General features: G+C 49.4%; 2 protein-coding genes across 5 annotated transcripts in view; both read left to right on the forward strand.

Annotated features, from left to right (window-relative positions):
• LOC130376170 (myosin phosphatase Rho-interacting protein-like) lies at positions 1 to 22574 on the forward strand. 3 transcript variants are annotated; one of them, XM_056583393.1, is made up of 22 exons: positions 1 to 216; positions 1108 to 1185; positions 1323 to 1388; positions 1680 to 1831; positions 2726 to 2810; positions 3137 to 3305; positions 4226 to 4361; positions 5304 to 5427; positions 9860 to 9952; positions 10250 to 10303; positions 10415 to 10492; positions 13136 to 13225; positions 13343 to 13452; positions 13937 to 14471; positions 14638 to 14742; positions 14853 to 17213; positions 17588 to 17735; positions 18156 to 18273; positions 19323 to 19461; positions 19883 to 19984; positions 20607 to 20693; positions 21323 to 22574. In XM_056583393.1, exons 1-22 carry the CDS (start codon positions 91 to 93, stop codon positions 21461 to 21463), a joined length of 5097 nt encoding a protein of 1698 aa, XP_056439368.1. In that variant the 5' UTR covers positions 1 to 90; the 3' UTR covers positions 21464 to 22574. The 3 variants fall into 3 exon arrangements, with proteins under 3 accessions (XP_056439368.1, XP_056439382.1, XP_056439376.1); XM_056583407.1 differs by having other exon boundaries at positions 10415 to 10483; XM_056583401.1 differs by having other exon boundaries at positions 9863 to 9952.
• LOC130376194 (retinoic acid-induced protein 1-like) overlaps positions 22572 to 26253 on the forward strand; it is an 8363-nt gene continuing 4681 nt past the window's right edge. For both annotated transcript variants that reach the window (XR_008893966.1, XM_056583421.1), the window contains exons 1-2: positions 22572 to 23226; positions 23645 to 25773. Coding sequence is in view for 1 of the 2 variants with exons in the window: in XM_056583421.1 (XP_056439396.1) it covers positions 23686 to 25773 (2088 nt within the window). In the remaining variant the exon portion in view is untranslated. The remainder of the gene's footprint in view (positions 23227 to 23644; positions 25774 to 26253) is intronic.

The following is a 26253-nucleotide window of genomic DNA, read 5'->3' on the forward strand; positions in this document are numbered from 1 at the left end:
GGGATTTGACAGATGTTCATGAGCATAAGCCGCTCCGTTCATAGCTGAGCTGAGAGGGTTTTGGAGCGGGCGGATTTATCGAGGGTGAAAATGTCTGTGGATAAAGCGGCGAATCCTTGTAATAAGTTTCAAGCGAATATTTTTAATAAAAACAAATGTCAGAACTGCTTCAAACCTCGGGAGCTGCATCTCATGTCCGACGATGAGAGGGAACAGGTAGGATCGTTACGTGTGTTGTCGGCAGATTCTTTCTAATTGTACACGTGTGTTTATACTCAATTAGGACATCGATCTAATTCAGTCGGAGGAGTTCATTAGTAGTTGTCGTTTACTAAACGTTGTAATTACTGATAGAAAATTGACACAGGTTATATTTCTATTTTGCTGTAAAAACAGTATTCTATAGCTGATGGTTCATAGCTTAGTGACTCGAGAAGACGGACACACCGAGCCGAGTGGAGGTGTGTGGTGTGGAGATGTGTATGTCATGGAGGTGTGTTGTGCTGGAGGTGTGTGGTGTGGAGATGTGTGTGTCATGGAGGTGTGTTGTGTGGAGATGTGTGTGTGTGTGTGATGGAGGTGTGTTGCGGTGGAGGTGTGTTGTGATGGAGGTGTGTTGTGATGGAGATATGTTCGTTGTGATGGAGGTGTGGTGTGGTGTGAGGTGTTGTGGTGGGGGTGTTGTGTGGAGATGTGTGAGTGATGGAAGTGTGTTGCAGTGGAGGTGTGTTGCGTTGTGGTGGAGGTGTGTTGTGATGGAGGTGTGTTGTGGTGGAGGTGTGTTGTGTGGAGATGTGTGAGTGATGGAGGTGTGTTGTGTCGGAGGTGTGTTGTGTTGTGGTGGAGGTGTGTTGTGATGGTGTTGTGAAGGAGGTATGATGTGTTGTGGTGGAGGTGTGTTGGGATGGAGGTATGTTGTGATGGAGGTGTGTTGTGTTGTGGTGGAGGTGTGTTGTTTTATGATGGAGGTCAAGTCCTCCGCAAACCATTCCCCCTCAAACCAGTCCCCCTCATACCAGCACCCTTCAAACCAGCATCCCTCAAACCTGATTATGGGGTAACATGACGTCCTTCCGGTGTGTTGATGAGGATTCTCTCGGTCCCCAGGCCAAGCCCATATACGGAGGCTGGCTCTGTCTGGCCCCAGAAGGGACAGACTTCGACAACCCGGCCCAGAGATCTCGGGTAGGAACAACGAACGGCTCAAAGTCAACTAAAGCACGTTTGATACAAGCTTGATAAAACAGCAGAGGAACCACATCTCCATTGGTTTGGATTGAGTTGTATTATTGTACAGTACTGACAATGTGTCTCGTTGGCAGAAATGGCAGAGAAGATTCTTCATCCTCTATGAAAATGGAAACCTCTCATTTGCCCTGGATGAACTGGTAAGTAGTTAAATCTTTTACAGTTAACTACTAAAGCATGGACGTGTGGGGCCAGATGTTTGGGTCGAATAGCAGCGGGCCTCTCTCCTGTAATACTCTCTCTCTCTCTCTCTCTCTCTCTCTCTCTCTCTCTCTCTCTCTCTCTCTCTCCTCTCTCTCCGGCATACACACCCCACCCCCACGTCCTTCTGATCTGTTCAAACCTCATCTCTCTCTCTCTCTCTTTCTCTCTCCCTCCCCCCTCACTCTCCCTCCCTCTGACTCTATCTCTCTCTCTGTATCCCTCCCCAGATGAGCACCCTCCCCCAGGGCACGGTGGATATGACCTCGTGCACGGCGGTGGTGGACGCCGAGCCGCTGACGGGCCAGAGGAACGCGCTGCGCCTGGCCACGCCCCAGCAGGACCTCTTTATCAGGGGGGAGAGCCGCGAGATGATCAGCGGGTATGTCGGGGGGCTGGGTGTGTGTGTGTTTGTGTGTGTGTCTGCCCACTCTGCTCCCCTGGGTTCAGAAACCTCGTTAGCCAATCAGAGGTGGCGCATACGCATGCGTTTAACCTAGAGGCGTCCAATGCAGACCTTCTATTACATTTACATTCAGGGCGTTTATCAGATGCTTTATCCAAAGCGACCTATAAATACATTAGTCAGAAGAAAGAGAAGCAACAATATATCTCTGTCGGTACAGTAAGGATGTTCATAGAATCAAGTGGCAAGCACTAACCATCACTAGGTAAACCCATTCCCCGTATACAACAGAGATAGATAGAACGCTACACAATGCAAGGTACTGTTTTAAAGTGCCAGGACGTACAACATTAAAGAATTGAGAACATTAAGTGCAAGTGCTGTGGTGCTGTGCTGTGGTTCCCCTTTATTTCCTCCTACCCTTGAGCAAGGAGCTGCTGTTAACCCTGGACATGGTTCCCTGGCCCAGTACAGAAGCGTTCCAACCCTACCAGAGAAACCTTTAAACATAAAGAACACATCTCCCCGACGGTTTCCCTCTCCTAAGCCCTTGAACGATATTGCTAGTGGTGCTTTGAGCGCTGACTCCATGGCCGTGGTTGAGAGAGGAGGTCCTCTGCAGACTGACTTGTTTTCTGCTTGGTGCGGATTCGCTCAAGTCTTGAGAGTTGGGTCAAGCAGTGGGGTAAGTTATTCTGTCACTGCGACCTCAGCGAACCTCTTCATGAATGAAGAATGCCAACCGCTTAGCAGTCAGAGCGTTGGTCCTCCATCGTGGGGTTGCCGGTATGAGCCCCCGCTGCGTCAGAGAGCCGTTGCACTGCGTATTTAGGTGTCCAACAGAGAGTGTGTTCTCCTCCTCTGGGCCAGGTGGTGCGAGCAGATCGCTGGGATTCAACGCAACAACCAGCACCGCAGCTCCAGGAAACACAGCGTGGGCCGCGACCCAGCCCAGGTACTGTCCTGAACTACAACCCTTTGGTACAGCGCTCTTCAGGGCGGGTGAGGGAACCCTCCATCTTTGTAGTTTTAGGTTCATCGACTTTTGCATCAATTGTCCAAATCCATTTGTAACCATGGAAACGGTTCTCACCACGAAGCTTTTCTCAGCGTCTCAGGTCTAATATAATACATACATTATCCCCTTATGTGTCATGATCATATAATAAAACCTTTATTTTACAGTTTAAACTGAATTTCAGTTAGACAGTATCCGTGCTTGTGGGTTTTAAAGGATTTTTATTGTCTCATTTTATTGTTGACTACATTGTTTAATATCAGGAAGCCTGTCCAGCAAAGATGGCCACCCCCGGGTCGTGTCTACTGGAGGGAGTAGGAAGCCAGCCCACTGAGCCTGGGGCTGGCCTGAGGAAGGCTGCCAAGCTAGGAGGGGGGCGGAGCTGGACAGGCTCAGACACGGGTCCCTTGGGCCCCAGCCAACCCTCCTCAGGTGGAACAGAGAGGCAAAACAGACGCACACATACACACAAATACATGCACACACATGCACACACACACACACACACACACACACACACACACACACACACACACACACACACACACACACACACACACACACACACACACACACACACACACACGTGCACAGGTGTACAGACACACACACACACACACACACACAGTTGTACATACACACACACACACACACTCATACACTGATACAGCCTTTCATACACAAACAGATGAACGCAATTATACATCTAAACAAATAAAATACATCAGAGCCCTTAAATTAACACACAATCTATTCCTCCACCTCTCATCTCTCTCTCTCTCTCTCTCTCTCTCTCTCTCTCTCTCTCTCTCTCCCACCCCACTCTCTATCTGGCCTCCAGCAGATGTTCACCCTGACAGTTGGAGATGACATCATCACTAACAGATACCAGTGATATCATCTCAGACTGTTTTCCTCTCCCAGAGTCGTAAACCTCTTGTTGCAGACGTCAGAGGGGTTCATGCAGCTCGCTGTAGTCAGTGGCTCCGATACTAAACACGTCCAAACGCGGATTCAATTAGACTACATCCCGTGACATGAGTGGAACTGCATTACATTACTTCACCACGGTATTTTTAGACCATGACTTCTAGAACAACACAACCAACACAAAGTGGAGGTTCTGTTGAGTTCCGTCCCTTAAAATGTGTTCCTGTAGGTTACGTTTGACTCACCAAGGATAGCTATGCTTCAATTCAACGTCAAACCTGGAACAACACTTCTGTAACAGAACTTTGAGAACATTATCTCAAGAAATGGATCGCTACGTTATTATGTAGGAAAAAGTTGTCTGCTTCATTACTTAATGTTGTTGTTTGATTTTTCTCATTCATGGACGTCTGGAACTGAAGGCAACAAGCTGCAGTGCCCCGCCACTACCAGCAGGGGGCGATCTTCTTCGGCCGGTACCGAGGTCAAACCCGCGACGCGTTGGAGGGGCGCGGCAAGCGCCTCACCGAAACGCGACCGGCCGGCCAACGACAGAAGGTCAGTTGATTGAGGTCGTCTGGAGGATTCGGTGGCTCGACTAGCGGGTTGCTAACTAAGTCGGCACTACGACCTGTAGACTATCAGCCCCGGGTCATTACAACCTGCGGCCCGATGCTGGTTCACAAACTTAGCCAGTTGTTGATCACCAGGGAGTGAAGAGTCGTCCCTCCAAGCAGAGGACCTGAGCAGAGAGGTTTCAGAGCTGAGAGGTTCTGAGCTGAGAGGTCCTGAGCAGAACCACGGCTGCCAGAGCGTTCAGCTTTGGAGTCAACAGCTACGACCGCAGAACTAAAGCACCTCTTCCTGGAGATTACCCTGCTTGCTCTGCAATTGCCTTTTTGGGAAACAGGCAAAACACTGGCCTGCCCCCCCCCCCCCCCCTCATAAATAAGGCCAGAAATTCCTCATGGATAGTGTAATTACATATCTTTTTCATGACCACAACTGACTTTGTGTGTTTTTTCTTACTATTCTTTGGAAGAAAGGAGCCTCCTCAAACTTAAACTTTTGTGTATTTAATGTTTTGTCCCTCTCTTACTGAGCTACGTATGTAAGATACATCTCAGTGTACCGGATATAGGCCGTACATAGAGGCTGTCAGGACAAAGCTTCCAGATACATTCAAAGTCCAGTTTTCCGTGTTGTCGTTAACAGGAAACAGCAGCCTCACTAAGGGGACAGGATCACAGCTCTGCTTGAGTCCTGGGCCTCTGGGTGATTTAAGGGTTAACTTGGAGCAGGGTTTGAGGTGACCTGTTAGAAGGTTGGTGGTGGCCTGTCTGAGGTGTGCGGGTCATTAAGTGTTATTAAGTAGAGACTCTTTGTGTTCCCCTGTGGAGTGATTAAATCACCGGACCGGAAACGGCTCAGGAAGCTCCTTGTATGGGCATATGAGCCGTTGCGTGCTCAAACCAAACTGTTGTTCTGCGGTTCCAACAGACTGGACCAGATGCAGAAGGCGAACCAGGAGACGGCGTGTCCCACGGCAACGGACACGAAGCTTGAAGGGGACCAATTAGAGTCCAGGATGGGTAGAGGCGAAGCTCGTGTTAACAAACGTGAGGTAATTAATTCAGTTCAGTTCAAAATTAAATTCAGTTCAGTTCAAAACAATTAAATTAAATTCAGTTCAGCTCAGTTCAATTGAAAACAATTAAATTTGATTCAGTTCTGTTCAATTTAAAACAATTAATTTAAACTTTACTTTACTTTTACCACAGAGCGAGGTGACCCTCTGACCTTTAGGGGACTAGCCCAGTAGGAGGTTTCCTTCTGTCCCATCTGAGACGCTGTGTTATGAGGGCATCTGGGCTCCTAATGAGGTTATCTTTCAGACATCCATGTGGTGTTTATCTATCAGGATAACGATTGGTCTTTAGATCCTTAAAATGCAGTCCAGATTAATAATAAATGAAACTACTTTTTAGAAATAAAATTGTACTTGAATTTTGGTACTGAATTTCAGTGACGAAAATATATTTTATGCCAAAACAAATCCTCTGTGTTCAGTTAAAGCACAAAACAAGAGTGTTAGGATTTGTTTTCTAGAGTTAGTGAAGAGACCTGATGACTGAAGACCACAACAGAACCAACATGAACCCGAAAACAGACCTGGGCCCCGTTTCCCGAAAGCGTCGTTAGCCTAAGTGGATCGTGAAGTGCGTCGAAAGGGCATCGTAGAGTTTTCACCGCGTTTCCTGAAAGCATCGTGGGGAACGAACGTCTTGAAAACGCTCGTAGCTAACGAGTACTCCAGGGGTGCTCGTAGGTACTCGTAGGACGCTAAGAGCATCGTCAGCTATAGCCTCAGTGGCGACACCATCGGACATTCCGTCTATTGGATGCGTTTTATTAAAACGCATTGCGCCTTTATGTTCTTAGTTTGGTAATTAATAAAGATTATGAATTAATTTATTAACAAAGATGTTAAAATGGCCAAAATAAAACGGGACAGTCCAGAAAATGTTTGCGCAGGCAGGGCACTCAAAATGTGTGAGAGAAAGTAGGGGGATTTGTGCAGACTGACATAGGCTACTCATAAAACGTAGCATAAAATAATGTAATAAAATAAAAAAATAAATAAAAATAAAAATAAAAATAAAGAAATAGAATAAATTATAAAAAACAAGCAAAGGAGCAGGCAAAAGGCTGGGATATGATGGGGATTGGTCACGTTGACGGGAATGTTTAGTGACATGTGGGAGGGTGGAGGGGGTTAAAAAAAAGTCTCAATCACTCTTCGACGCGCATGAAAACCAGCCGCGTAGTTATGAGGGAGGCCGTCCTCACACCGATCTTCCTCGTCGTCATCGTCCTCAGCGTCCTCCGGTTCAAGCAATGCCACCCCAGCCTTAGCTGCAATGTTGTGCAACATAGCCGTCACACATATCACGGCGCATGACTTGGCCGGCGAAAACTGGAGCCCTCCGCCTGACCTGTGAAGGCATCTAAAGCGCAACTTCCACCTCCCGATCGTGCGCTCAACGATGCACCGGGCCAGACGGTGGGCTTCGTTGTATTCCTCATCAATACATAGGCCTACCTTACCCTATTTCCGGAGGGGCTTTTATAGCCAATCAAATTATCAATCAAGGAAACCCTTATGCGGAATCAGATTAAGTCGGCTCTCTTTGCTGCACAAAGCATGTTTCAGAAATCAGCCCATTAAGATAAATGTAGTTGTCACACAAGCTATTTTTAATTTTTTGTCATATGGAATTATTTCAGGGGGGAAAATGCCGTGAAACGCACAGTGCATTCAGGATTAGGACTGATATATGTCGGTTTCAGCCTAATCAATTGTGTTTTAATGTCTTTAGCATTCATATAATTGCAGTCTATTTTTTTCGTAGGCTACTCTGCTGTTGTCCTTGATGGGGATATATTTTAACCCTTTTTAACACAATTTTCCTGCGACATTCCTGCGTCTCCCCCTCCTACGGAGCCCATTTCAGCACCGTGTCAGTAGACAGTTACAATCCTACGACGTCGTGAGTGCAGCGAATGCGCGTTCACGTTAAGAGGAGTTTCGGGAAACGCTCCAAAGAAATTATCGATGGATCGCAAGATCCATCGGGAGAATGATCGTACGAGCGAAGATCCATCGTTATCGGGAAACGGGGCCCTGGGCAGGCTGTCCCGTTAACATCCACCGTCCCCGTCTGACTCCCCCCCCCCCCACCCCTGAACATTGCTCCCGGAGCATAACCAGGTGTTCCTCAGGGAGTTGAACCAGGTGTTCCTCAGGTTACATACAGACACAAGCAAACACACACATATGCACACACACACACACACATATAAACAAACACACACTTACACACACACACACACACACACACACACACACACACACACACACACACACACACAAACACAAGTGCACATGTATGTGTCCACAGATTGTGTGTGTGTGTGTTTGTGTGTGTTTGTGTCTGTGTGTGATATGTGCTTGTGTGTGTGTTGACAGGACAGCCCTGTGGTTGAGTCACGTTAGGCACTGTTTGTCCCGGGTTTGATTCCAGACGGTGCAGTCTCAGCCTGTCCTTTTTTTTTTTAAGGGAGGTGACGGAACATTTCCATTAGCGGTCTTCGTCATGCAATCACCTGCCCTGTCAGGACAAGAGCTCCTGGCTGTCAGGGCAGGAGCTTCTTGCTGTCAGCACCGGATGGGAGGGAGAAGGCATGTGTGTGTTCACCCACTCCTGGGGGCGTGCCATGAGTCACAGCCCTCCTTTGCTCCGTGTTCCTGACAGAACCGGTTTCCCCCCCCAGACCCAGACCAACCAGATCCCCCAGACCGAAACCCCCGAGAACCCCCAGACCTTGACCTACACCAAGACCCACAGCCCCCAGACCCCCAGACCCAGACCCCCCAAACCTCCCGGTCCCCCCAGACCAGGACCCACCAGACCCAGACCCACTGGACCTCCCAGACCCAGACCCACCAGACCCCCCCAGACCCAGACCCACCAGACCCAGACCCCCACAGACCCAGACCAGGACCCAGACCTAGACCCAGACCCAGAGGGGCTGCTGAAGTCACCACAGGGGCGTTGGGGTTAGAGCGACCCCCAGGTTTATTAAGTACAGCCTCTGTAGGTGTCAGGACGGCCCAAAGACTGTCACCTCTCTGGTCTGCCTCTGAGGAAGCGCACATCTGTCATTATAAGTGGCAGTCACCGCCCTGTCAGGAACGGCCCCTGGTGATTCAACAGGAGACTGAAGATCTTTACGAGGGTCTGTCTGCCTGCAGAGCATAAAGACGCGAACAACACCACAAACACACAGCACAAACAACTAGTGAATGGTGTCAGTAGAGGGGCTTTGGACGCCTCCGCGCACGTCAGCAAGGAAGGGTCCAGGGAAGAGATGGATGCCTACAGGGAGACTGTGGCCTTTGGGTTTTGAACCATGGACACTAATCACTACTACATTCTCCTGCCTTCAGAGGAGTTCCATATGGTATACTGAAACCAACTTAGGAAAAGTTAAAAAAGTAAGTTTGCTGGGCCTTTCCTTGTTTATATACATTTTGAATGAAGGATAGCCGAGGGAGTGAGTCCGGTATCGGCTGGTTATGTCGGATTAGAGACACAGCCTGCTCTCCACAGGATTGGCTTTCGCAATTTGGCAACGGCTTTGTTTTGGTGGAGGTCTGGTCTTCGAGGAGTTAATCCAAACCCAGCTCACCCGACTGGTCTGTCTCTCCCTCCGTTCCCTCCTCTCCACCCAGAGCCGCCCAGCGTATCTGAAGTGATCGGCGCCCGTTTATTATTCCCACACATCCCTGTGTTCTCCACCAGTTTTCAAAGTAAAAGCCTCCAGACAGACAAAGGACGTTCTGTACCTCTTAAACCCTTATTTTTTCTGTGGCAAGAGTTATGTAAGAGGGGAGAATGAATCTCTGGAGAGTATGAAAGAAGCGCTCTTGTTCCACTGACTTGGGTGAAATGTAGCCCTGAAAGACGGCGCTCTCTCGGAGGGCTTCTGTTGGCCAGGGGGTACCTGGTCGCCACGGCGATCCGCCTTGTCACCAGGACGATACGGCTGGCACGCGCAGACACACGGCACCGCTGACATCTCCTGTAATAAGAGACGATGCTGCCCGGGATTATTGAGTTCATTCTAAATGCCTGTCGCCAGCTCCGCTCGGACAGAGTCTCCAGAATGTTTCTGTAGGTCTGTGTTGTGACCTCTTAAAGGTTCATTCTCACTGTTTCAAGGGGTCATTCAGACCAGTGTCAGGAGTTCTTCAAGGCCAGTTTTATTGGTTGAATTCAGACCAGTGTCAGGGGTTCATTGAGACCAGTTTCAGGGGTTCATTCCAACCAGTTTCACAGGTTCATTCAGACCAGTTTCAGGGGTTCATTCAGACCAGTTTCAGGGTTCATTGTGAAGGGGCGATCCAGCTTGTGTCAAAGGGTGATGTGACCGGCCTTTAGGGGGGGTTGGATCAGCCTTGAGGGTTCATGTTGGGTTCTTGTCTGCTCCAGAAGACCCAGCCCTGTGGAGTCGGATCCCATGTCTCCATCATGCAGCGCAGAGCCAAGTCCCTGGACCGCAGGACTTTAGACGCCATTAAGACTGTAAGTTCAGGTTAACCATGGAATAAAACGAAAGAAGACAGCAAAGAAAAGCAAAGTCAATGTAAAGGACGTATTGTAATAGTAAATGGACCCCTGTTGAATATGGAAGCTAATCGCATTTATGCTGACGTTTAGTTCATTGACCTTCCTCAAGGAGATGCCTCAACAACACACTCTTGATAATATTATCTATATTTAATATTTTAGTAAGCCAGTTATATTTATCTCTCCCTGATCACATTCGGATAACACTTCGGCATGGCATCGTTGATATTCCTCTCTTGTTCCTCCCTGAAGCCTGATTTACTGAACTTCAAGAAGGGTTGGATGGTGAAGCTGGAGCAGGACCAGGTGAGGTCTTCTCCAACTCGGGCAGACCTTTCTGTCCTCAACGCACCATCACTCACTCAACATGTCCACACAAGAGACTAACTCAGATCAACTTTGTTTTCTTCCTTTAAGTGGAGGAAGTTCTGGTTTGTGTTGTCAGCCGACAGCCTCAGATACTACAGGGACTCCATCGCTGAAGAGGTATTCTGGGTGTGTCTGTGTGTGTATATATATATATATATATTTATATATATTAAAATGTTGTATTATCTATTCATTATAATTTTTTTATTTTATATGTGTGTGTGTGTGTGTATGTATATACTTATATATGTATATAGATTATTTATTCTATGAGGCTATTCAATCTGATATAACACTGTACTGTTCCGACCACATGTTTATATCTTTTACTGTCAACCTTACATTTTCCATTACAAAACTGCCCCGTGTTATATCATTCCGCAACATTAAGAACATTAATTTAAATACACTCTCTACTGGTATCAACTCCCTCCCCAGAACTGACAGTCTGTCCTCCACCGACGATCTGGTTTCACATTACAACAACAGTCTTCATGATCTTCTTAACACCCTGGCTCCCCTTAAATCCCGCTCCGTTTCCTTCACTCACTCTGCCCCATGGTATACCACTGAACTACGCAAACTCAAGGCGAAAGGCCGTCAACTGGAACGCCTCTGCAAGAAAACTGGACTTGTTATACATAAAGAAATATATTACAACCACATTCTTCACTACAAGGACACTCTTTCTACAGCCAAATCTACCCACTACACCAATTTGATCAGTTCAGGTGACGGAAATAGACGGGCCCTGTTCTCCACTGTCAACAAACTTTTTACGACCACCGGTCTCCATTGCTCTCCATCTATACTCAACTGATTATTGCAACTCCTTAATGTCATTCTTCACCACCAAAATAGGAAACATTCACCAGCAACTGACCCCTAACATCACCCACATTCCGTCTTTTTCCACTTTCTCCGCCCCTCTCTCCCGTCTACTCTCAAGCTTCACACTTCCCTCTGCTGAGGAAATCTCTGTCCTCATCCGGAAATCCAAACCATCCACCTGCCAGCTGGACCCTATCCCTACTGTTTTAGTTAAAGGCTGCCTACCATCTCTTTCCCCCCTAATAACGTCCATCATACACTCCTCCCTCAGCTCCGACCTCGTCCCATCATCCTTCAAAACAGCTGCAATAACCCCCATACTCAAGACACTTGGTGCTGACCCCAATAACCTCAACAACTTCCGTCCTATCTCAGATCTCCCTTTCATATCAAAAATTCTGGAAAAAACAATAGCATCTCAGGTTCAAGCTCACTTATCCTTCAATAATCTTTACGAACAATTTCAATCTGGTTTCCGCCCCCTCCACAGCACAGAGACAGCCCTGGTTAAAATCACCAATGACCTTCTCATGGCAGCAGACTCCGGACACCTCACTATTCTCATCCTCCTTGATCTGAGTGCGGCCTTCGACACCATTTCACACAACATCCTCCTTGACAGACTGGCCTCCATTGGTATCACTGACACACCCCTGCACTGGTTTAAATCATATCTTTCCGGCCGTACTCAGTTCATCCAACTCAAAACTTTCAAATCCCAGTCACTTCCAGTCACTACCGGTGTTCCCCAGGGTTCTGTTCTAGGCCCCCTCCTGTTCATCATTTATCTACTTCCACTTGGCCATATTTTCCGTAAATTTAACATTCATTTTCACTGCTATGCGGATGACACCCAGCTCTACATATCCACCAAGCCCACTTCTACCCTTCCTCCCACCTCCCTCTCCGATTGCCTACAAGAAATAAAATCCTGGTTCACCTGCAACTTTCTCAAACTCAACAGCAATAAAACAGAAGTCCTCCTCATCGGCACCAAATCAACCCTCACAAAACCTGACAGCTTTTCCATCACTATCGACAACACCTCAGTCTCCCCCTCCCCTCAGGTTAAGAGTCTGGGTGTCATCCTCGACAGCACACTATCATTTCAAGCACACATCAATAACATCACCAGGTCTGCCTACTACCATCTACGCAATATCAACCGCCTCCGCCCATCCCTCACACCCCATAGCACAGCGATCCTTGTTCACACCCTGGTCACTTCCCGCATCGATTATTGTAACTCCCTCCTCTTCGGTCTCCCCCTCAAGTCCATCCGCAAACTCCAACTGGTCCAGAACTCTGCCGCCCGCATCATCACCAGAACCCCCTCCATTAATCACATCACCCCTGTCCTTCAGCAGCTTCACTGGCTCCCGGTCAAAACTCGCATCCACTTCAAGATCCTGCTCCTCACCTTCAAGGCCCTCCACAACCTCGCCCCTCCATACATCTGTGAACTCCTACACACCAACACACCCACCCGCACTCTCCGGTCCTCCTCTTCCATTCAATTCACTGTGCCTCCCGCACGCCTGGTTACCATGGGGTCCAGAGCCTTCAGCAGATCTGCCCCCCACCTCTGGAACACCCTCCTACCTGACATCCGTAATTCCGACACTCTTTCCACTTTTAAGTCTCGTCTCAAAACACATCTTTTTAAACTGACATATTCCATCTAACCCATCTCACCCCACTTATGTAAATTGTTCAATGTATCTTGTTCTTGTGTTTTTTATGATTGTTGATTATGTTTTCTGTTTTTAAACTGCCCTGTAAGGTGACCTTGGGTGCTTTGAAAGGCGCCCTCAAATAAAATGAATTATTATTATTATTATTATTACTGTTCTGTGTACTGTGGATAAAAGCATCTGTTGAAAGACAAGGCCAATGTAAATGTATATCATGTACAGTATCATTATTTTTTATGGACAGGCCTTTGACCTCCAAGGAGAGATTAACCTCACCAAATGCTACGAGGTGTCCGAGTACCAAGTGCTCAGGAACTACGGCTTCCAGATCCACGTAAGAAGACCCGACCCTCCTTCAGTCTGTAGTGGTACTGATCACTGCGTCGTATCGCTACACTTAGTAACGGTCTGTGTTGGTCCTGAGTTTGAAGTCGAGCTGATCTCTCCTCAGACCCGGAGAGGCGTCCACACGCTGTCCGCCATGACGGCTGGGATACGCAAGAACTGGATACAAGCACTGATGAAGAACGTCAGCCATGCCCATGCTCCTAAAGTAGTGAGGTAACACCAACATCACGAGCCGTCGTCGCCTTCACAGCTATCAGCCATCTTCTAGGAATGCTGGGCCCTGAGTGTGTCTGTTGTCCATCGTTAATGGCTTATTCAGCTTCCCCTCGTCTCCAAGGGTTCTCCTCTAGCAAAGGAGAAGATAAAGGGAAGTTGGGTTGGCAGCTTGTGGGGAGGCAGTAAGGGACCTTTTTTTGTAACGTGTTTCGGACATTGCTTGGTTGAAAGATTAAGAGAAAACACATATTCGTTGTTGTTCTCCTCGTTCTTGTTCTTCTTGCTTCAGTGTCTGTTAACCAACGTTTACGTCTCACATCTGAAATTGCATTTCGATAGTAGGAGGGACTAGAGCTGACTAATCTAGTCCGCTAGCTGACTTGAAGCAACCTGGATTCATCTCCACGATGGCTCATTAAAGATCCTCAGAATGCAGTCTACTTATAGTCTCCTTGTGTTGTGTTTTATTTCCGGTTTGTAGTTTTCCAGGAATCCACTTCCCGACCGAGGCTCTCCCCAAGCCTGACGTCACCCACGACTCGCCCTTCAAGGGGCCCAGAGAGGAGGCCCCGCACCACAAAGACACCCCCAAGAACCTGCAGGACAGACGGAGGGACGATGGCGGCAAGGCCTCGGACTGGACTGAGTTCAGACCGCTGAGTGAGTCCAGCCTGGAGCTGGAGATCCGGAGTGGGGAGCCGGGCTCCCCGGATACACTGAACCAGGAGAGGAAGAAGAGGCGCCAGCAGAGGAGGAAGAGGTACGAGAGCATCCTGGGCGTCGCTCAGTCCCGAGAGACGGCAGGAGACGAGGGAGTAGGGGGCCGGGAGCTGGACCCCCCTGGGGGAACCTCTGGGCCCCAGCAGATTTTGGTGGAGGAGGAGGATATGGAGAAATTCTGGATACAGGTGGAGAGAACTACCTTTAGGGTGGAGAGGGTGGTGCCGCTGTTCCCCGAGGCCGCAGACGAGGACACGGTGGAGCTGCAGAGGCTCATGGAGACCTACCGGCAGGGGGTGAGGGCTGCTCACGATGGAGTAAAAGCACAGAGCTATCTTTTACATTCATTGGATTGACTTTGAATGTATTTGGGGGATCATTTTGTAAAATTGGTGGGACATAGTGCAGCAGGATTGGGAAACAGGAAAAAGTGACATTTTGTTGTTTGCTATTTGCTTTAAGGTTGAGGATCTGAAGTGTTGTCTGGAAGAATCTGATTGCCGGAGGCTGGAGTTGGAAGCTCAGTTGAGAACAACAGGATTTTCCCATCAGGAGACATGCCCAATGGTAACCACTGTAGCCGAAAAGAAAAGCATGAGCATCCCATGGTTGTGCTGGTAACCAACCATCATCGCTTTCTCGTCTGATACTAACCAAGACCTCTGCTCCTTCCTAAGATGGACTCCACACTGAGCCCTGAGAAGGAGGGCGATTCCTTGGGTAGACGTGGCTCCGTGCCACTGAGCGGCCACGCTCAGAGCCTGAAAAAACTGTACTTGGAGACGCGGGGTCTTCTCCAGCAGCAGAACGACATAAGGCAGAGCATGCAGGAACAGCTCGGCATTTCCCTGTCCCCGGTGGAGTCCCAGGGATCTCCCCCATCTCAGGCACCCAGCATCTGGCTGCACGACACCAACGGCAACCAGCAGGAACTGGGGGGCCTCCATCCTGTATTCCCGTCCTCGCCAACCACAGCCGCACCGTCTCTGGTCTCTGACGATGAGGTGTCACTGCTTCACTATAACAGGGAAAGGCTCACTTCCAATATCCAAACCCACCTGGATAGGGAAGCATACCAGGATGTAACCAGCTCTGACACGCATACAAACAAAACCACATGGGACGGAAAGGGTTTAGACCAAGATCACCAGCAAACTCACAACTTATTTGAGTCTCCTTGCGGCCAAGACGAGCCGACAGTCGCAAGACTTTTGCAGGAGGTTGAGCTGCTCAGAGGCCAGAACAAGGCCCTCCACCAGCACAACCAGGAGATGCTGAACCAGCTGACAGAGGCCGACCGGGAGATCGAGAGACTGAAGGCAGACGTCCGCCACCTCCCAGAGATGGAGCGGTGGAGCAAGACGAGGGTGGCTCTCCTGGAGACGGAGCTGAACTCAAGGAACCAGGGACTCATGGAGGCCAAGTTGCTGATCGCCTCCCTGGAGCAACGTCTGAGCAAGGTGGAGTCCCAGGCGCTCAGATCTGCCGCTCTCCAGGCTCCAACCATCTCTGAGGACACCGACGAGAGCGGGGTGGAGGTTGACGAGCCCATGGCGGACAGTGAAAGTAAGAGATGCCTTCTGCGCTGTTTCGAGGCCACAGAGGCCAAGCTGATAGATCTGGAGCGGAAGCTCCACCAATCAGAACAAAGCTGTAGCGAGCTGCGGTCCTGCAACGTGGAAATGGAGGAGGCCTGGAGGACCTGGGGGCGGAGGACGGCGGAGTTGGAGGCTGAGCTGGCGAGGCTCAGCACAGAGTTGGAGAAAGAAAAGTCGTCAGAGAGACAGAAGATTCCGGATGAGGAACAATTCCTGAAAGTTTCCGAGGGGACAGGGATGGCATCAAGAGATCAGGGGAAACTAATCAAAATGATAGACAGGTCTGATGTAAGATCAATAGAAAGACAGCAAGAGGCAACAGAGTCTACGTTAGCCAGCTATCTTCAGCGGGACGAAGACGAGTTATGGGGGACAATGCTCATCAGGATAAAGGCTGATTCTTCACAAACCGCTGAGGACAAACTCCTCTGTGTTCTTCTGATGGAGGTAACAGAACATAGGTTGATAGAGAGGAAACTGCTGCTTCTTGCCAAAGATTTTCTGTTGGAAAAAGCTTCTTGTACAAGCATAGGGGGGGCTAGCCTGGTGGAAATAGATGAGGGCACGTATTCAAATGGCACTGGGAGTTTGGTAACCCCAGAAAATGAGAATTGGTCTGACGTCACTGGCACAATGGACATAGCTAAACATATTGGGAACGACTTCTGCATACAGCAGAACATTTATTTGCTGAACTTCATCACCTCTATTGATAACTCCTCTACCAGTGACAAGCTGAAGCTCTTGGGTCAACGACTCTGTAAATATTACCGTTCAGGGCACCACTGGCTACACCGAGTCCAATCTAGTGGGAAACTCAATGAAAATCAACAACAAGGACAGCTCATCACCTCTCCTACCTGCACAAACTGTGTGAGCCTGGGGAAGGAAAACAAAGAGTTGAGGGCCGAGGTGTCCTTTCTGGAGAAAGAGATTGAGAAGGCTTCAGCAGGCACTAAAACCCCCAGCACTAACCTTCTGGGTGAAAACAAGGAGTCACAAACACCTAGCATCTGGCTGCTTGATACCAGGTCCAACCTACAAATGATGGGGGAGTCCAATCATGAGGTTCCTTCAACGCTTAATGCGGCCAAACCTTCTCCTGTCTCAGACCACGCCATGGTAGATAGAATACAAAGCATGGGAAGGTCTCAAGACAAGGGTCCCTCCTGGCATGACAGCAAAGAGAGCTCATATCGGGAAGTGGGGAATACTGAAAAGTCTAATCAAGGCGGAGATGTGGGCCTTGACAAGAAGGAAGAGGAGGTAGAGGACGATGAGGAAGAAGGGGCCAAGGAGGGGAGGGTCGTAAGGCTGAGAGGACAAGTGGCGGAGCTGGAGCAGCAGCTGTGCCTTGTAGCCGAGGTGCTGAGAGCAGAGCATGAGGGGATTATAGGTACTCTACGGCTGCAGCATGAGAAGGATGTGGAAACACTAAAGGCAAGTAGAACTGAAATCTTCTATGTAAATGACCATGGCAACAATGACACAAATGCATGGTGATCGTTACATTTCATATGATTTGATTTATTAAATTGCTGCATTACATCATGCATCCAATGCTTGCAACATTTAAACGTTACATTTATCAACAGCTTTAATGAAATTGCAATGTTGATATTGGAGTCCACCTTTCAATGTGTATGCAGCGGATGTATATTGATGCATCACATTGCCTCTGTTGTGTTTCCTCGTAGTCGTCATCACTAAAGGTGGCAGAAGGTGTTTGGACGGACGCTAACCATCAAACCGCCCCCTTAGTGTTAGTTTTGAAGGAAGCAGAATAACGGTCGGTTTCCCTGCTCTGTCCCCAGGCGGCTTGCGAGAGCGGCCTGTCCGCCCTGGAGGTGTCCCAGCAGAGGGCACTAGAGGGGGTCCGGCTCCACCACCAGGGGGAGCTGCAGCGTCTGGTAACGGAGCAAGACCGGCTCCTGGAGGAGGAGACCTCCGCCACGGTCACGGGTAAACGTTGGCAGGCTCACTGTGGTGGATAGAGGATGTGATGGGGGATGTTTCATGCGATCACACAAAGGGTCACCTGGGTCCAGTAGTCTGCTTTAAGACTTTGTCACAGCAGACTGCACTTCTGGGGAAGCAAAATAAAGGATAATGCCCCGGTCGCCTAGATTTTATCGCAAGTCTTTTTTGTATTATATTATATTATATATATTTTGATTCTGTAGTCTTTAGTTGTAGTTTAGGACTTTAAGGCATGATTGGCACAGAGACGATCTCAACACTGATCCTTACACAGCTTCACGCAAACCTTGCGCAAAAGTTCAAATATTTTGATTTGAGGGAACCCGCAAATGAGCTAGAATACAGACGCAACTCAACAGAACTGAGAACAGGGTTGATATTAAAGCCCCTCTCTGCTCTCAGCCATAGAATCCATGAAGAGGGCTTTCCAGCTGCAGCTGGACAGACAGACAGACAAGACTCACCAGGCTCGGCTCTCTGCTGACAACACACACCTGCAGGAAACACAGCGGCAGCACAGGTACACACTACACACACTACACACAGGTACACACTGTACACACTACACACAGGTAAGCACTGTACACACTGTACACACACACTACACACACTACACACAGGTGCAGACTGTACACACTACACACAGGTAAGCACTGTACACACTGTACACACACACTACACACAGCTACACACTACACCCACTGTACACACACTACACGCAGGTATACACTACACACACTGTGCCCACAGGTACACACTGTAGACACTACACACAGGTACACACTGTACACACTGTAGACACTACACACTGCACACAGGTACACACTGTAGAGAATACACACAGGTACACACTACACACAGGTACACACTGTAGGCAATACACATAGGTACGCACTACACACAGGTACACACTGTACACACTGTATACACTGGTACAAACTAGACACACTGTACACTCTATTCACACTGGTACACACTGTTAACTCTGTACACACTGGTGACAATACACACAGGCAGTGAGTGTGAAATGATCCGTCTGGCAGCATTTAGTCGACCGTCTGACTTGTGTGTGTCTTCTGTCCTTAAGGGGTAATTTTCCTAGTGGTCAGTTACTGCTAGTATCAGGCAATAAGGGACAATATCATGTTCAGGCTAGTGGAGCATCAAAAACATGTATATTAACGTGTATTTATGTAAAAGTTGCCAAGACATGTTTGTTCACTCTCTGTCTTCCAGATTCTGTCTATCTGGTATTCATTTATCTGAACGGGTTCCTTTTGCAATTATTTATTCTGTGTGTGTGTGTGTGTGTGTGTGTGTGTGTGTGTGTGTGTGTGTGTGTGTGTGTGTGTGTGTGTGTGAGTCTGTGTGTCTGTGTGTGTGTGTGTGTGTGTGTGTGTGTGTGTGTGTGTGTGTGTGTGTGTGTGTGTGTGTGTGTGTGTGTGTGTGTGTGTGTTTGTGTGCATGTCTGTTTGTGTATGTCTGTGTATGTTTGTGCGTCCGTGCATGTGTTTGTCTGTGAGTGCGCATGTGTGTGTCTGTGTGTGTGTGACTCTCTGGGGTCCACAGGGAGGAGCTGGAGGTTGTGGTCCAGCAGTTCTCCCTCCAGCGGCTGGAGAACAGTCTCCTCTCCCGGGCTCTGGAGGCAGAGCGGACCGCCCTCTGCCAGAGCGGCCAGGAGAACCGGGAGCTGAAGGAGAGGAACCAGGTCAGCCCAGGGTCCACTGACACTGGTTTCAAAGAGTGTGAATGAGGTGTATGAACCAACATCTGTGACGTATTTTATCCATGCGGTTATGAGATCGGAGGTTGACGTCCAGACTAATTTTGAAATCACAAGAACCTTGGGTGATGTGATGGGCCAGATCCATGCGTCATGGCAACGAGCCGTTTGAATGGTTTGATTATGTTGTGACGATTGTGTTGTGTTCTAATGGTCGTGTTTTGTTGTGTTGGCATGATTTGATTGTGTTGTGATAGTTGTGTTGTACTGTGACATTTGGGTTGTGTGTCTCTGTGTGTGTAGGAGCTGAGCGTTGTCCTAGCAACAGAACTCAACAGGTTGTGTTGTGTTACGTTTTGATGTTGTAACAGATGTGTTGTGTGTCCCTGTGTGTCCCTGTGTGTAGGAGCTGAGCGGTCTCCTAGCAACAGAACTCAGCCGGCTGCGTTCCCGCTCCAAGCAGGAGGCGTCTCCGCTCGGACAGGGAGCCAGCGTGTTTGAGCAGGAGGTGATCGCTCACTCTGGCTGGAGACTCTTAACTCTCCAACTCTTAACTTTGAACTATCTCTTTAACTGTGGTCTGAGGTCTGGTGTCTGGTCATTCATGACGGTTCTTAATACACAAAAGCACATTGTCAGATCGGACTTTGAGAAAAACCTATATTATGTAAGAGGAAATGTGAGGTGGTGTAATAGTAGTAGTAGTAGTAGTAGTGATAACTATATAACAGTGGGTAACCGAATTATCTAGGTACCACAGGAGGCTATACAGTAGTCTGTAGGCTGTACGGTAAGCTGGTTTTGACTGAGCCTTCACTGTTGTTACAGACTGTGCATTAATACTATGTAAGAGAACATTGTTTGATCTTATCCTAAACTGAACATTAAAACAATTTCTTTCAATATTATTGCTGACCACTAGATATGTATGCATACATGTGTGTAGGTATGCCGGTTGTTGGAACACCTTTATTTCTCTGCTGAGATGAATAAAGTATATCTTATCTTATCTTATCTTAGGTGTCACTGAAACTTAATATTACTTTAATTTCTCGATGATTGTGGTACTTGACAAAGTCAATATTCATATAAATGTTCCATAATTCATGATCTATTCCACAATGTTTCAGATGTCCCTGCGAATGAAGGAGTGGGAGATCCAGGGTCTGAGGAGGGAGGTCTCCTCCCTCAGAGAGGAGCTGCTGCTCTCCCACAGTGTAGGCGTCACACTGCTATCACCAGGATGATCATCAGGATGATCATCAGGATTATCACCAGGTTTATCATCAGGATTATCACTAGGATTATCACCAGGTTTATCATCAGGATTATCATCAGGATTATGGATCAGTATGGTTATTGCGGAAGTAATACTAGTATAAACAAGTGGTAGTCATCACATTAGCACCTTTAGTCATAGCAATTGTAGTATCACAGTAGTAGTCATTGTTTTGTAATGGTTGCAGTGTTGGAAATAGTAATAGTCGTAGTATATATTAATAAATATATATTAGTGATGGTTGGTTAAATGTTGTACCACTAAACGACCAGAGCCTTGTGGTCAAACAGACCAAAGTAGCAGTAGTAGTTTACAGTAAAAGTAGTAGCAGTAGCAGCAGTAGCGGCAATAGTAGTAGTAGTTATAGACAGTAATAGTAGTAGCAGCAGCAGCAGTATAGTACAGTATAGTATAGTATCGGTCGTAGAAGTATAGTAGTAGTACAGGTAATAGTAGTAGTAGTACTAGCAGTAGTAGTCTTAGTAATAGTAGCCTAGTAGCAGTAGTAGTTGCAGCATCAGTGGTGATAAATACATAACTACCAGTGCTATTTTCTGTGTAACACAGGACCATAGCCTCGCAGTGCAACAGCAGACAGCAAGCTCCACAGAGCTGACTGTCTTGAAGGTTAGATTCCAGGGAGACATGGACGTCCTACAGGAGAACCTGCGACTGGCCCATCGAGCCCTTGAGCAAACCATACCATGACCCCCCTCCCCACTCCCAACTTTATTTAAACCCACCCATTTATACACCCTGTGTATAAATGACATAGCTAATGTTGTAGTCTTCAGGCCCCTTGATCTCACTGAGTTCACTCTATAGGATTCCCCTCACAAGAGAGATGAAGATGGCTTATTACTGTGTCTGTGTGTACTGTATCTACTGTATCTTCTGTATCTACAGTTTTTACTGTGTATCTACTGCCCTGGTCTAATACGTGGTCTTGTAGAAAAAGTCTGGGCTCCTTTCTCATCTCAGACGATTTACTCGAGATGGACGGTAACGATGGCGTCATGGTCCCGTCTCTCTTGATACACTTTGGTTGCACAAGAGAGCCTAGATGAAGTCCCTAACAATGTGGGCAGGCCAATCTGTGCTGCTTGAGCTGTGATTGGGCAGATTACCCTTGACCCGAGTCAAGGGGTGGAACGGGAGGCTTGATGGACCAATGGCTGGCCACCATAGCAGAGAAACCACCGCATTGGGTCAGCCTTCATGACCTCAGCACTGAGCTTCTCTGGGACCAGATGCAACCGTTAACTAATTTAATTGCACTATTAGGAATATGAAATATTATATATATATATATATATATATACATGAATAATGATCTACGAAGGAAAGACTAATAGATTAATTAAAACTTGGTATAATACATTATATGCACTAATTGACAGTATATAGGCTAATATAAACTACTATATAGGCCGACTGATGGATGAGTTTTGCTCCAGAATTATGTAAAAAAAAAAAAAAGTGTATTCGTGCAAACATTAAAACCATACTTTACCTTTTTTTAATTATCTTATTCTCCATGTTTGAATTAATCCATAGGCTACTGTACATAGCCTATGGATAGATAGTGATAGATATTTTTTTCTATTTCTTCTGACAAATGTACTTATTGTGAGTCTCATGTTTTTAAACCTAATACAACATATCTTTATAAGGTTTATACATTTCCATAAATTGTGCGTAAAATTAAATGTTCGATGTTTGTTTCCTTAATAAATAACACATTGGAATACTATCACCGAGTTATCACTGCTCAATCAAATTCATTAAGATCACATAATATGTGGGTGTGCGTGGATCGGTCTGTCTGCCAGCAGTTATGGACTTTAAGGAAACAGTTAATATAATAAACCTAGTATACATTTATTTTATTTCAGGATTAGGCTCTGCATCGCCCACTCCGGGGGTCCGGGGAGGCTCGGCAGTAAGCGTCTGGTCGCCCGTGTCCTCACAACAAGGTCCTATGTTGTGTACCGTAAAGCTGCCGTCAGAGACCCCCGCTGTACGGTGCATTATGGCGCCGAGCCCCCCGATCCTGGATCTATGGATCCTCTGGTGACCCGCGGGTCCTCCGTCGGTCCGCGTCACACACGAACCGGTCTGCGGAGATGAGGCGGAGCCGCGACGGTTCTGTTTTCATCCCGTCCGTGTGGGCCGGAAGCTAGCCAGGCTAACGTGCTAGCTTTGGAGCGAAGCTAACCAGGCTAACCTGGGGCCAGCAGTTAGCCACGGAGCAAAGCTAACCGAGCTAACTTGGTGCTAGCTTTAGCCTCCGTGATAGCTGTTAGCCTCCGCGATAGCTGTTAGCCTTCGAGGCTAGCTGTTAGCCTCCGAGAGAAGCTAACCCAAGGCTAGCGCTCTGCCAGCTGTCAGAGGGGTCGTCAGCGCTGTTCTTTCAGCCGCAGAGCCGAAACAGCGCCGGATGAGACCCGAGCTCCATCTCAACCGTCTCGGTAAGCTGATATTATGAAGGACTTATCTTTATTACATTTATTTTCTTACGTTATTGGCCCTTATTCCACTGTCACAGCCTCCATAACAGCTTGTACTATGGGGCATGTTGTTATCATCATCTCAGAGATCTCCTCTGTGCATCTGGAGACTATCCCAAGAATGTTAACCGGAGTGTTAATAGAGAGGCTTTTAATATTAGTGAATGTGCAACCATAACAATGACTGTAGTAGACATACTGCTTATGCGAACATCTTTTGAGATAGCCATTATGTTTGCACCTGTTATCTGAATGAAGATCTAGACTGAGACTTCCCATCTACAGTCGAGTTTAGGAGGACCCCCTGGTCGGCTCCCACAGGTCTGGATCTCTGATCGTCCCGTTAAATGTACTTATCTTACCTATCTATTTCTTGTAGTACCCGCAGGGACCAGCTAGAGGGCGCCAGCCGCCAGAGGCATGGATCTGTCGACGGGCTTCAGCGTCAGCCCCCTGCCCCGCGGTCACACCGAGGCCATGGCCCTGGTGAAGAGACCCGAGTGGTACCGCCGCCACGCCGTAACCCGCAGCGCCGACGGCAGCTCCCCACTCAGAGCCCGGCTCAGAGCGGACGGCAGCAGGCCCGACGGCGGCCTCGTCCTTCCACTGCGGCCCAAGATGGAGGAGGCGGGCCTCCAGGACGCCGCAATGGATTGTAGGACTGCGGCGCCGCAGGGCCGGGGCCTCTTCCACGAGAGCGTCCACGGGCGGCTGTGGCAGGCGGGCTTCTACCCCACGGAGACCGCCGCCGCCGTGGACAGCAGCTCGGGGACGGACAGCGACAGCGGCTCTGATGTCATCTTCCTGCTGTCAGCGTCCAAGGACTCGGCGGCGTGCAGCTCCGTCAGCGGGGGGAGCGTCAGCCTGGCGGAGGGGGCGGAGCTCGCGCTGGACGGCGAGGGGCGGGGCTGCTTCCTGCTCCCCTCAGCGCTGAGTTCGGCCAGCGGCGAGAGTTCGTGCTCGTCGGACTCGTCGGACAGCGTGATCCCGGAGCGCCACGCCCGGCCGGTGGTGCTGCTCTCCGACGTCACCGTCCGCTACGGCCACTACTCGGAGTCGCCCATCAACATCTCTAGCGACGAGGACAGCGTCGCCCTGGAGGAGGCGGCCGGCGGCGGTGAACCGATGCTCCGCGACTCTGAGGACAGCGGGTCCGATAAGGGGAGCGTGTCAGGCGAAGCGACGGTCGGGAGTGAGCGCGGCGACCTGCGGCGCAGCCCCAGGATCAGGATGGCGGCGATCCCCATGGCGACGGCGGCGGAGTTCACCTGCAGAGTGTCGCAGCACAACCTGAGGAGCCAGGTGAAGTGTGGGTACGAGGAGGTGGAGGACACGGAGGAGGTGATGGACTACATCAACGGGGTCGCCTCTTCCTCCTCCTCGTCATCGGAGGAGGAGCAGGAGGACCAGACGGAGGCCCCCCCGCGGCCGAAGCTCCAGCGCAAAACACGGACTCCAAGGTGTTCTTCGGAAGACTCTTCCGACAACTCTTCCGATAAGTCGTCCGATAACTCGACGGATTCAGACGATTGTCGGTACGTTCGGCAGCTCTCTGAATCGGCCCGCAGTAGAACGCGGCGTTCAGAACGAGCGTGCCTCAAATCCCCGCCACAGACCCCCCAAGACGCCAAACAGGTTGTTAGGACCACGCGGTCCCGACCCTCCCCTCAGTCCGCGGCGCCGCGGCCAGAGCCTCGGCCCACGCCGCCCGCCGCCAGGAAGGCGGCGCCGAGGAAAACCGTGGCGGGGAAACGGCGGCGACCGCGGAAACGCCGTCGTCCCAGCAGCCCGCCCCCGCTGTTCGCCCCCGGGGAGCCGGACCTCCTGCTGAAGTACACCCAGCCCCGGGAGGGGAGGAGGAGGAGCCAGACCGACCACTACCAGCCCTTCATCCACGTGGGGAAGAGGAGCTGCACGGTGGTGAACCAACAGGAGGAGGAGGGCGGCGGCCCCGGGGCCCCGCCCGGCCCTGTGCCCGGCACCTCCTGCTACCGGTTGGGCCGGCTGGGCCCCCGGAGCAGGGGCCGCCCCCCCGGGGCCTGCTGCCTCTGCGGCCGCTCGGCCAATGCCCTGGGCCTGGGGGACCTCCACGGACCCTACTACCCCGTGGCCCCGCTCCCCCAGGGGGGGGGCCCACCGCGCCGCTCCTCCCCCCGGCTGGACACCGTGGGGCCGGAGAGGTCGACGCCCACAACGGACAACGCCGAACGCACGCCGAGAGTGAAGACAGAACGAAGCGAGATCCACGTGTGTGGCGGTTTGTGTCCTGCCGCCGAGGGCGACCGTGTCCATGGTGAGGAGGAGGAGGAGGGGGGAGGCGGTGGTGATGATGAGGACGACCGGTCCTCCGTCATGGCAGCGGAATCCCCTCGCGTTCCCATGGAGGCGACGCGGTGGCCGGAGGAGTGGTGGGTCCACGAGGACTGTGGCGTCTGGGCCACGGGAGTGTTCCTGGTCCGGGGCCGGCTCTACGGCCTGAAGGAGGCGGCCAGGGGCACCAGGGACGTGGTCAGTACCGCCGCACAGGAACACCTAACCCAAGGACAAGTTAGGATGGATGATTAGGAAGTGGAACAGTATGTAGTGGGTAACCTAGTACTGCTATGGATGGATACAGGTCACCAGGGACGTGGTCAGTACCGTAACAGAGGACTGGCCCTTTGGAGGAAGACCAATCATCATCTATCAGAACTAGAATTTCATCTAGTGATGATTTTCTAGTGACCATAGATGATGATTATGTAGTGGGTAGCATAGGATGTAGATATGGCTTGACACTTAGTTTCAACTTATTCGCACTTAGTATGAAGAACCGTAGGATGGTATTTAAATCTGATTCAAACGGCCTCTCTGGGTTCCACACGTCATGGTCTAGCAGGCATTCAGTTTATTTTTTATTTTAATTTGGGATTATCAAGTAACGTCGCTCAAACATGCTGGCTACGTGGGGGGTCTGGTTTTAGAAAGAAAGTGGGGACTTTGTTTACT

Source organism: Gadus chalcogrammus, chromosome 2, assembly GCF_026213295.1.
Source record: "Gadus chalcogrammus isolate NIFS_2021 chromosome 2, NIFS_Gcha_1.0, whole genome shotgun sequence".
In the NCBI taxonomy this organism is placed as follows: Eukaryota; Metazoa; Chordata; class Actinopteri; order Gadiformes; family Gadidae; genus Gadus; species Gadus chalcogrammus.

Coding starts and splice junctions, on each gene's coding strand:
- LOC130376170 (XM_056583393.1), top strand. CDS start 91: ATGTCTGTGGATAAAGCGGCGAATCCTTGTAATAAGTTTCAAGCGAAT. Junction 10,304..10,414: donor TGAAGCTGGAGCAGGACCAG/GTGAGGTCTTCT, acceptor TCTTCCTTTAAG/TGGAGGAAGTTCTGGTTTGT. Junction 20,694..21,322: donor AGCTGCTGCTCTCCCACAGT/GTAGGCGTCACA, acceptor TGTGTAACACAG/GACCATAGCCTCGCAGTGCA.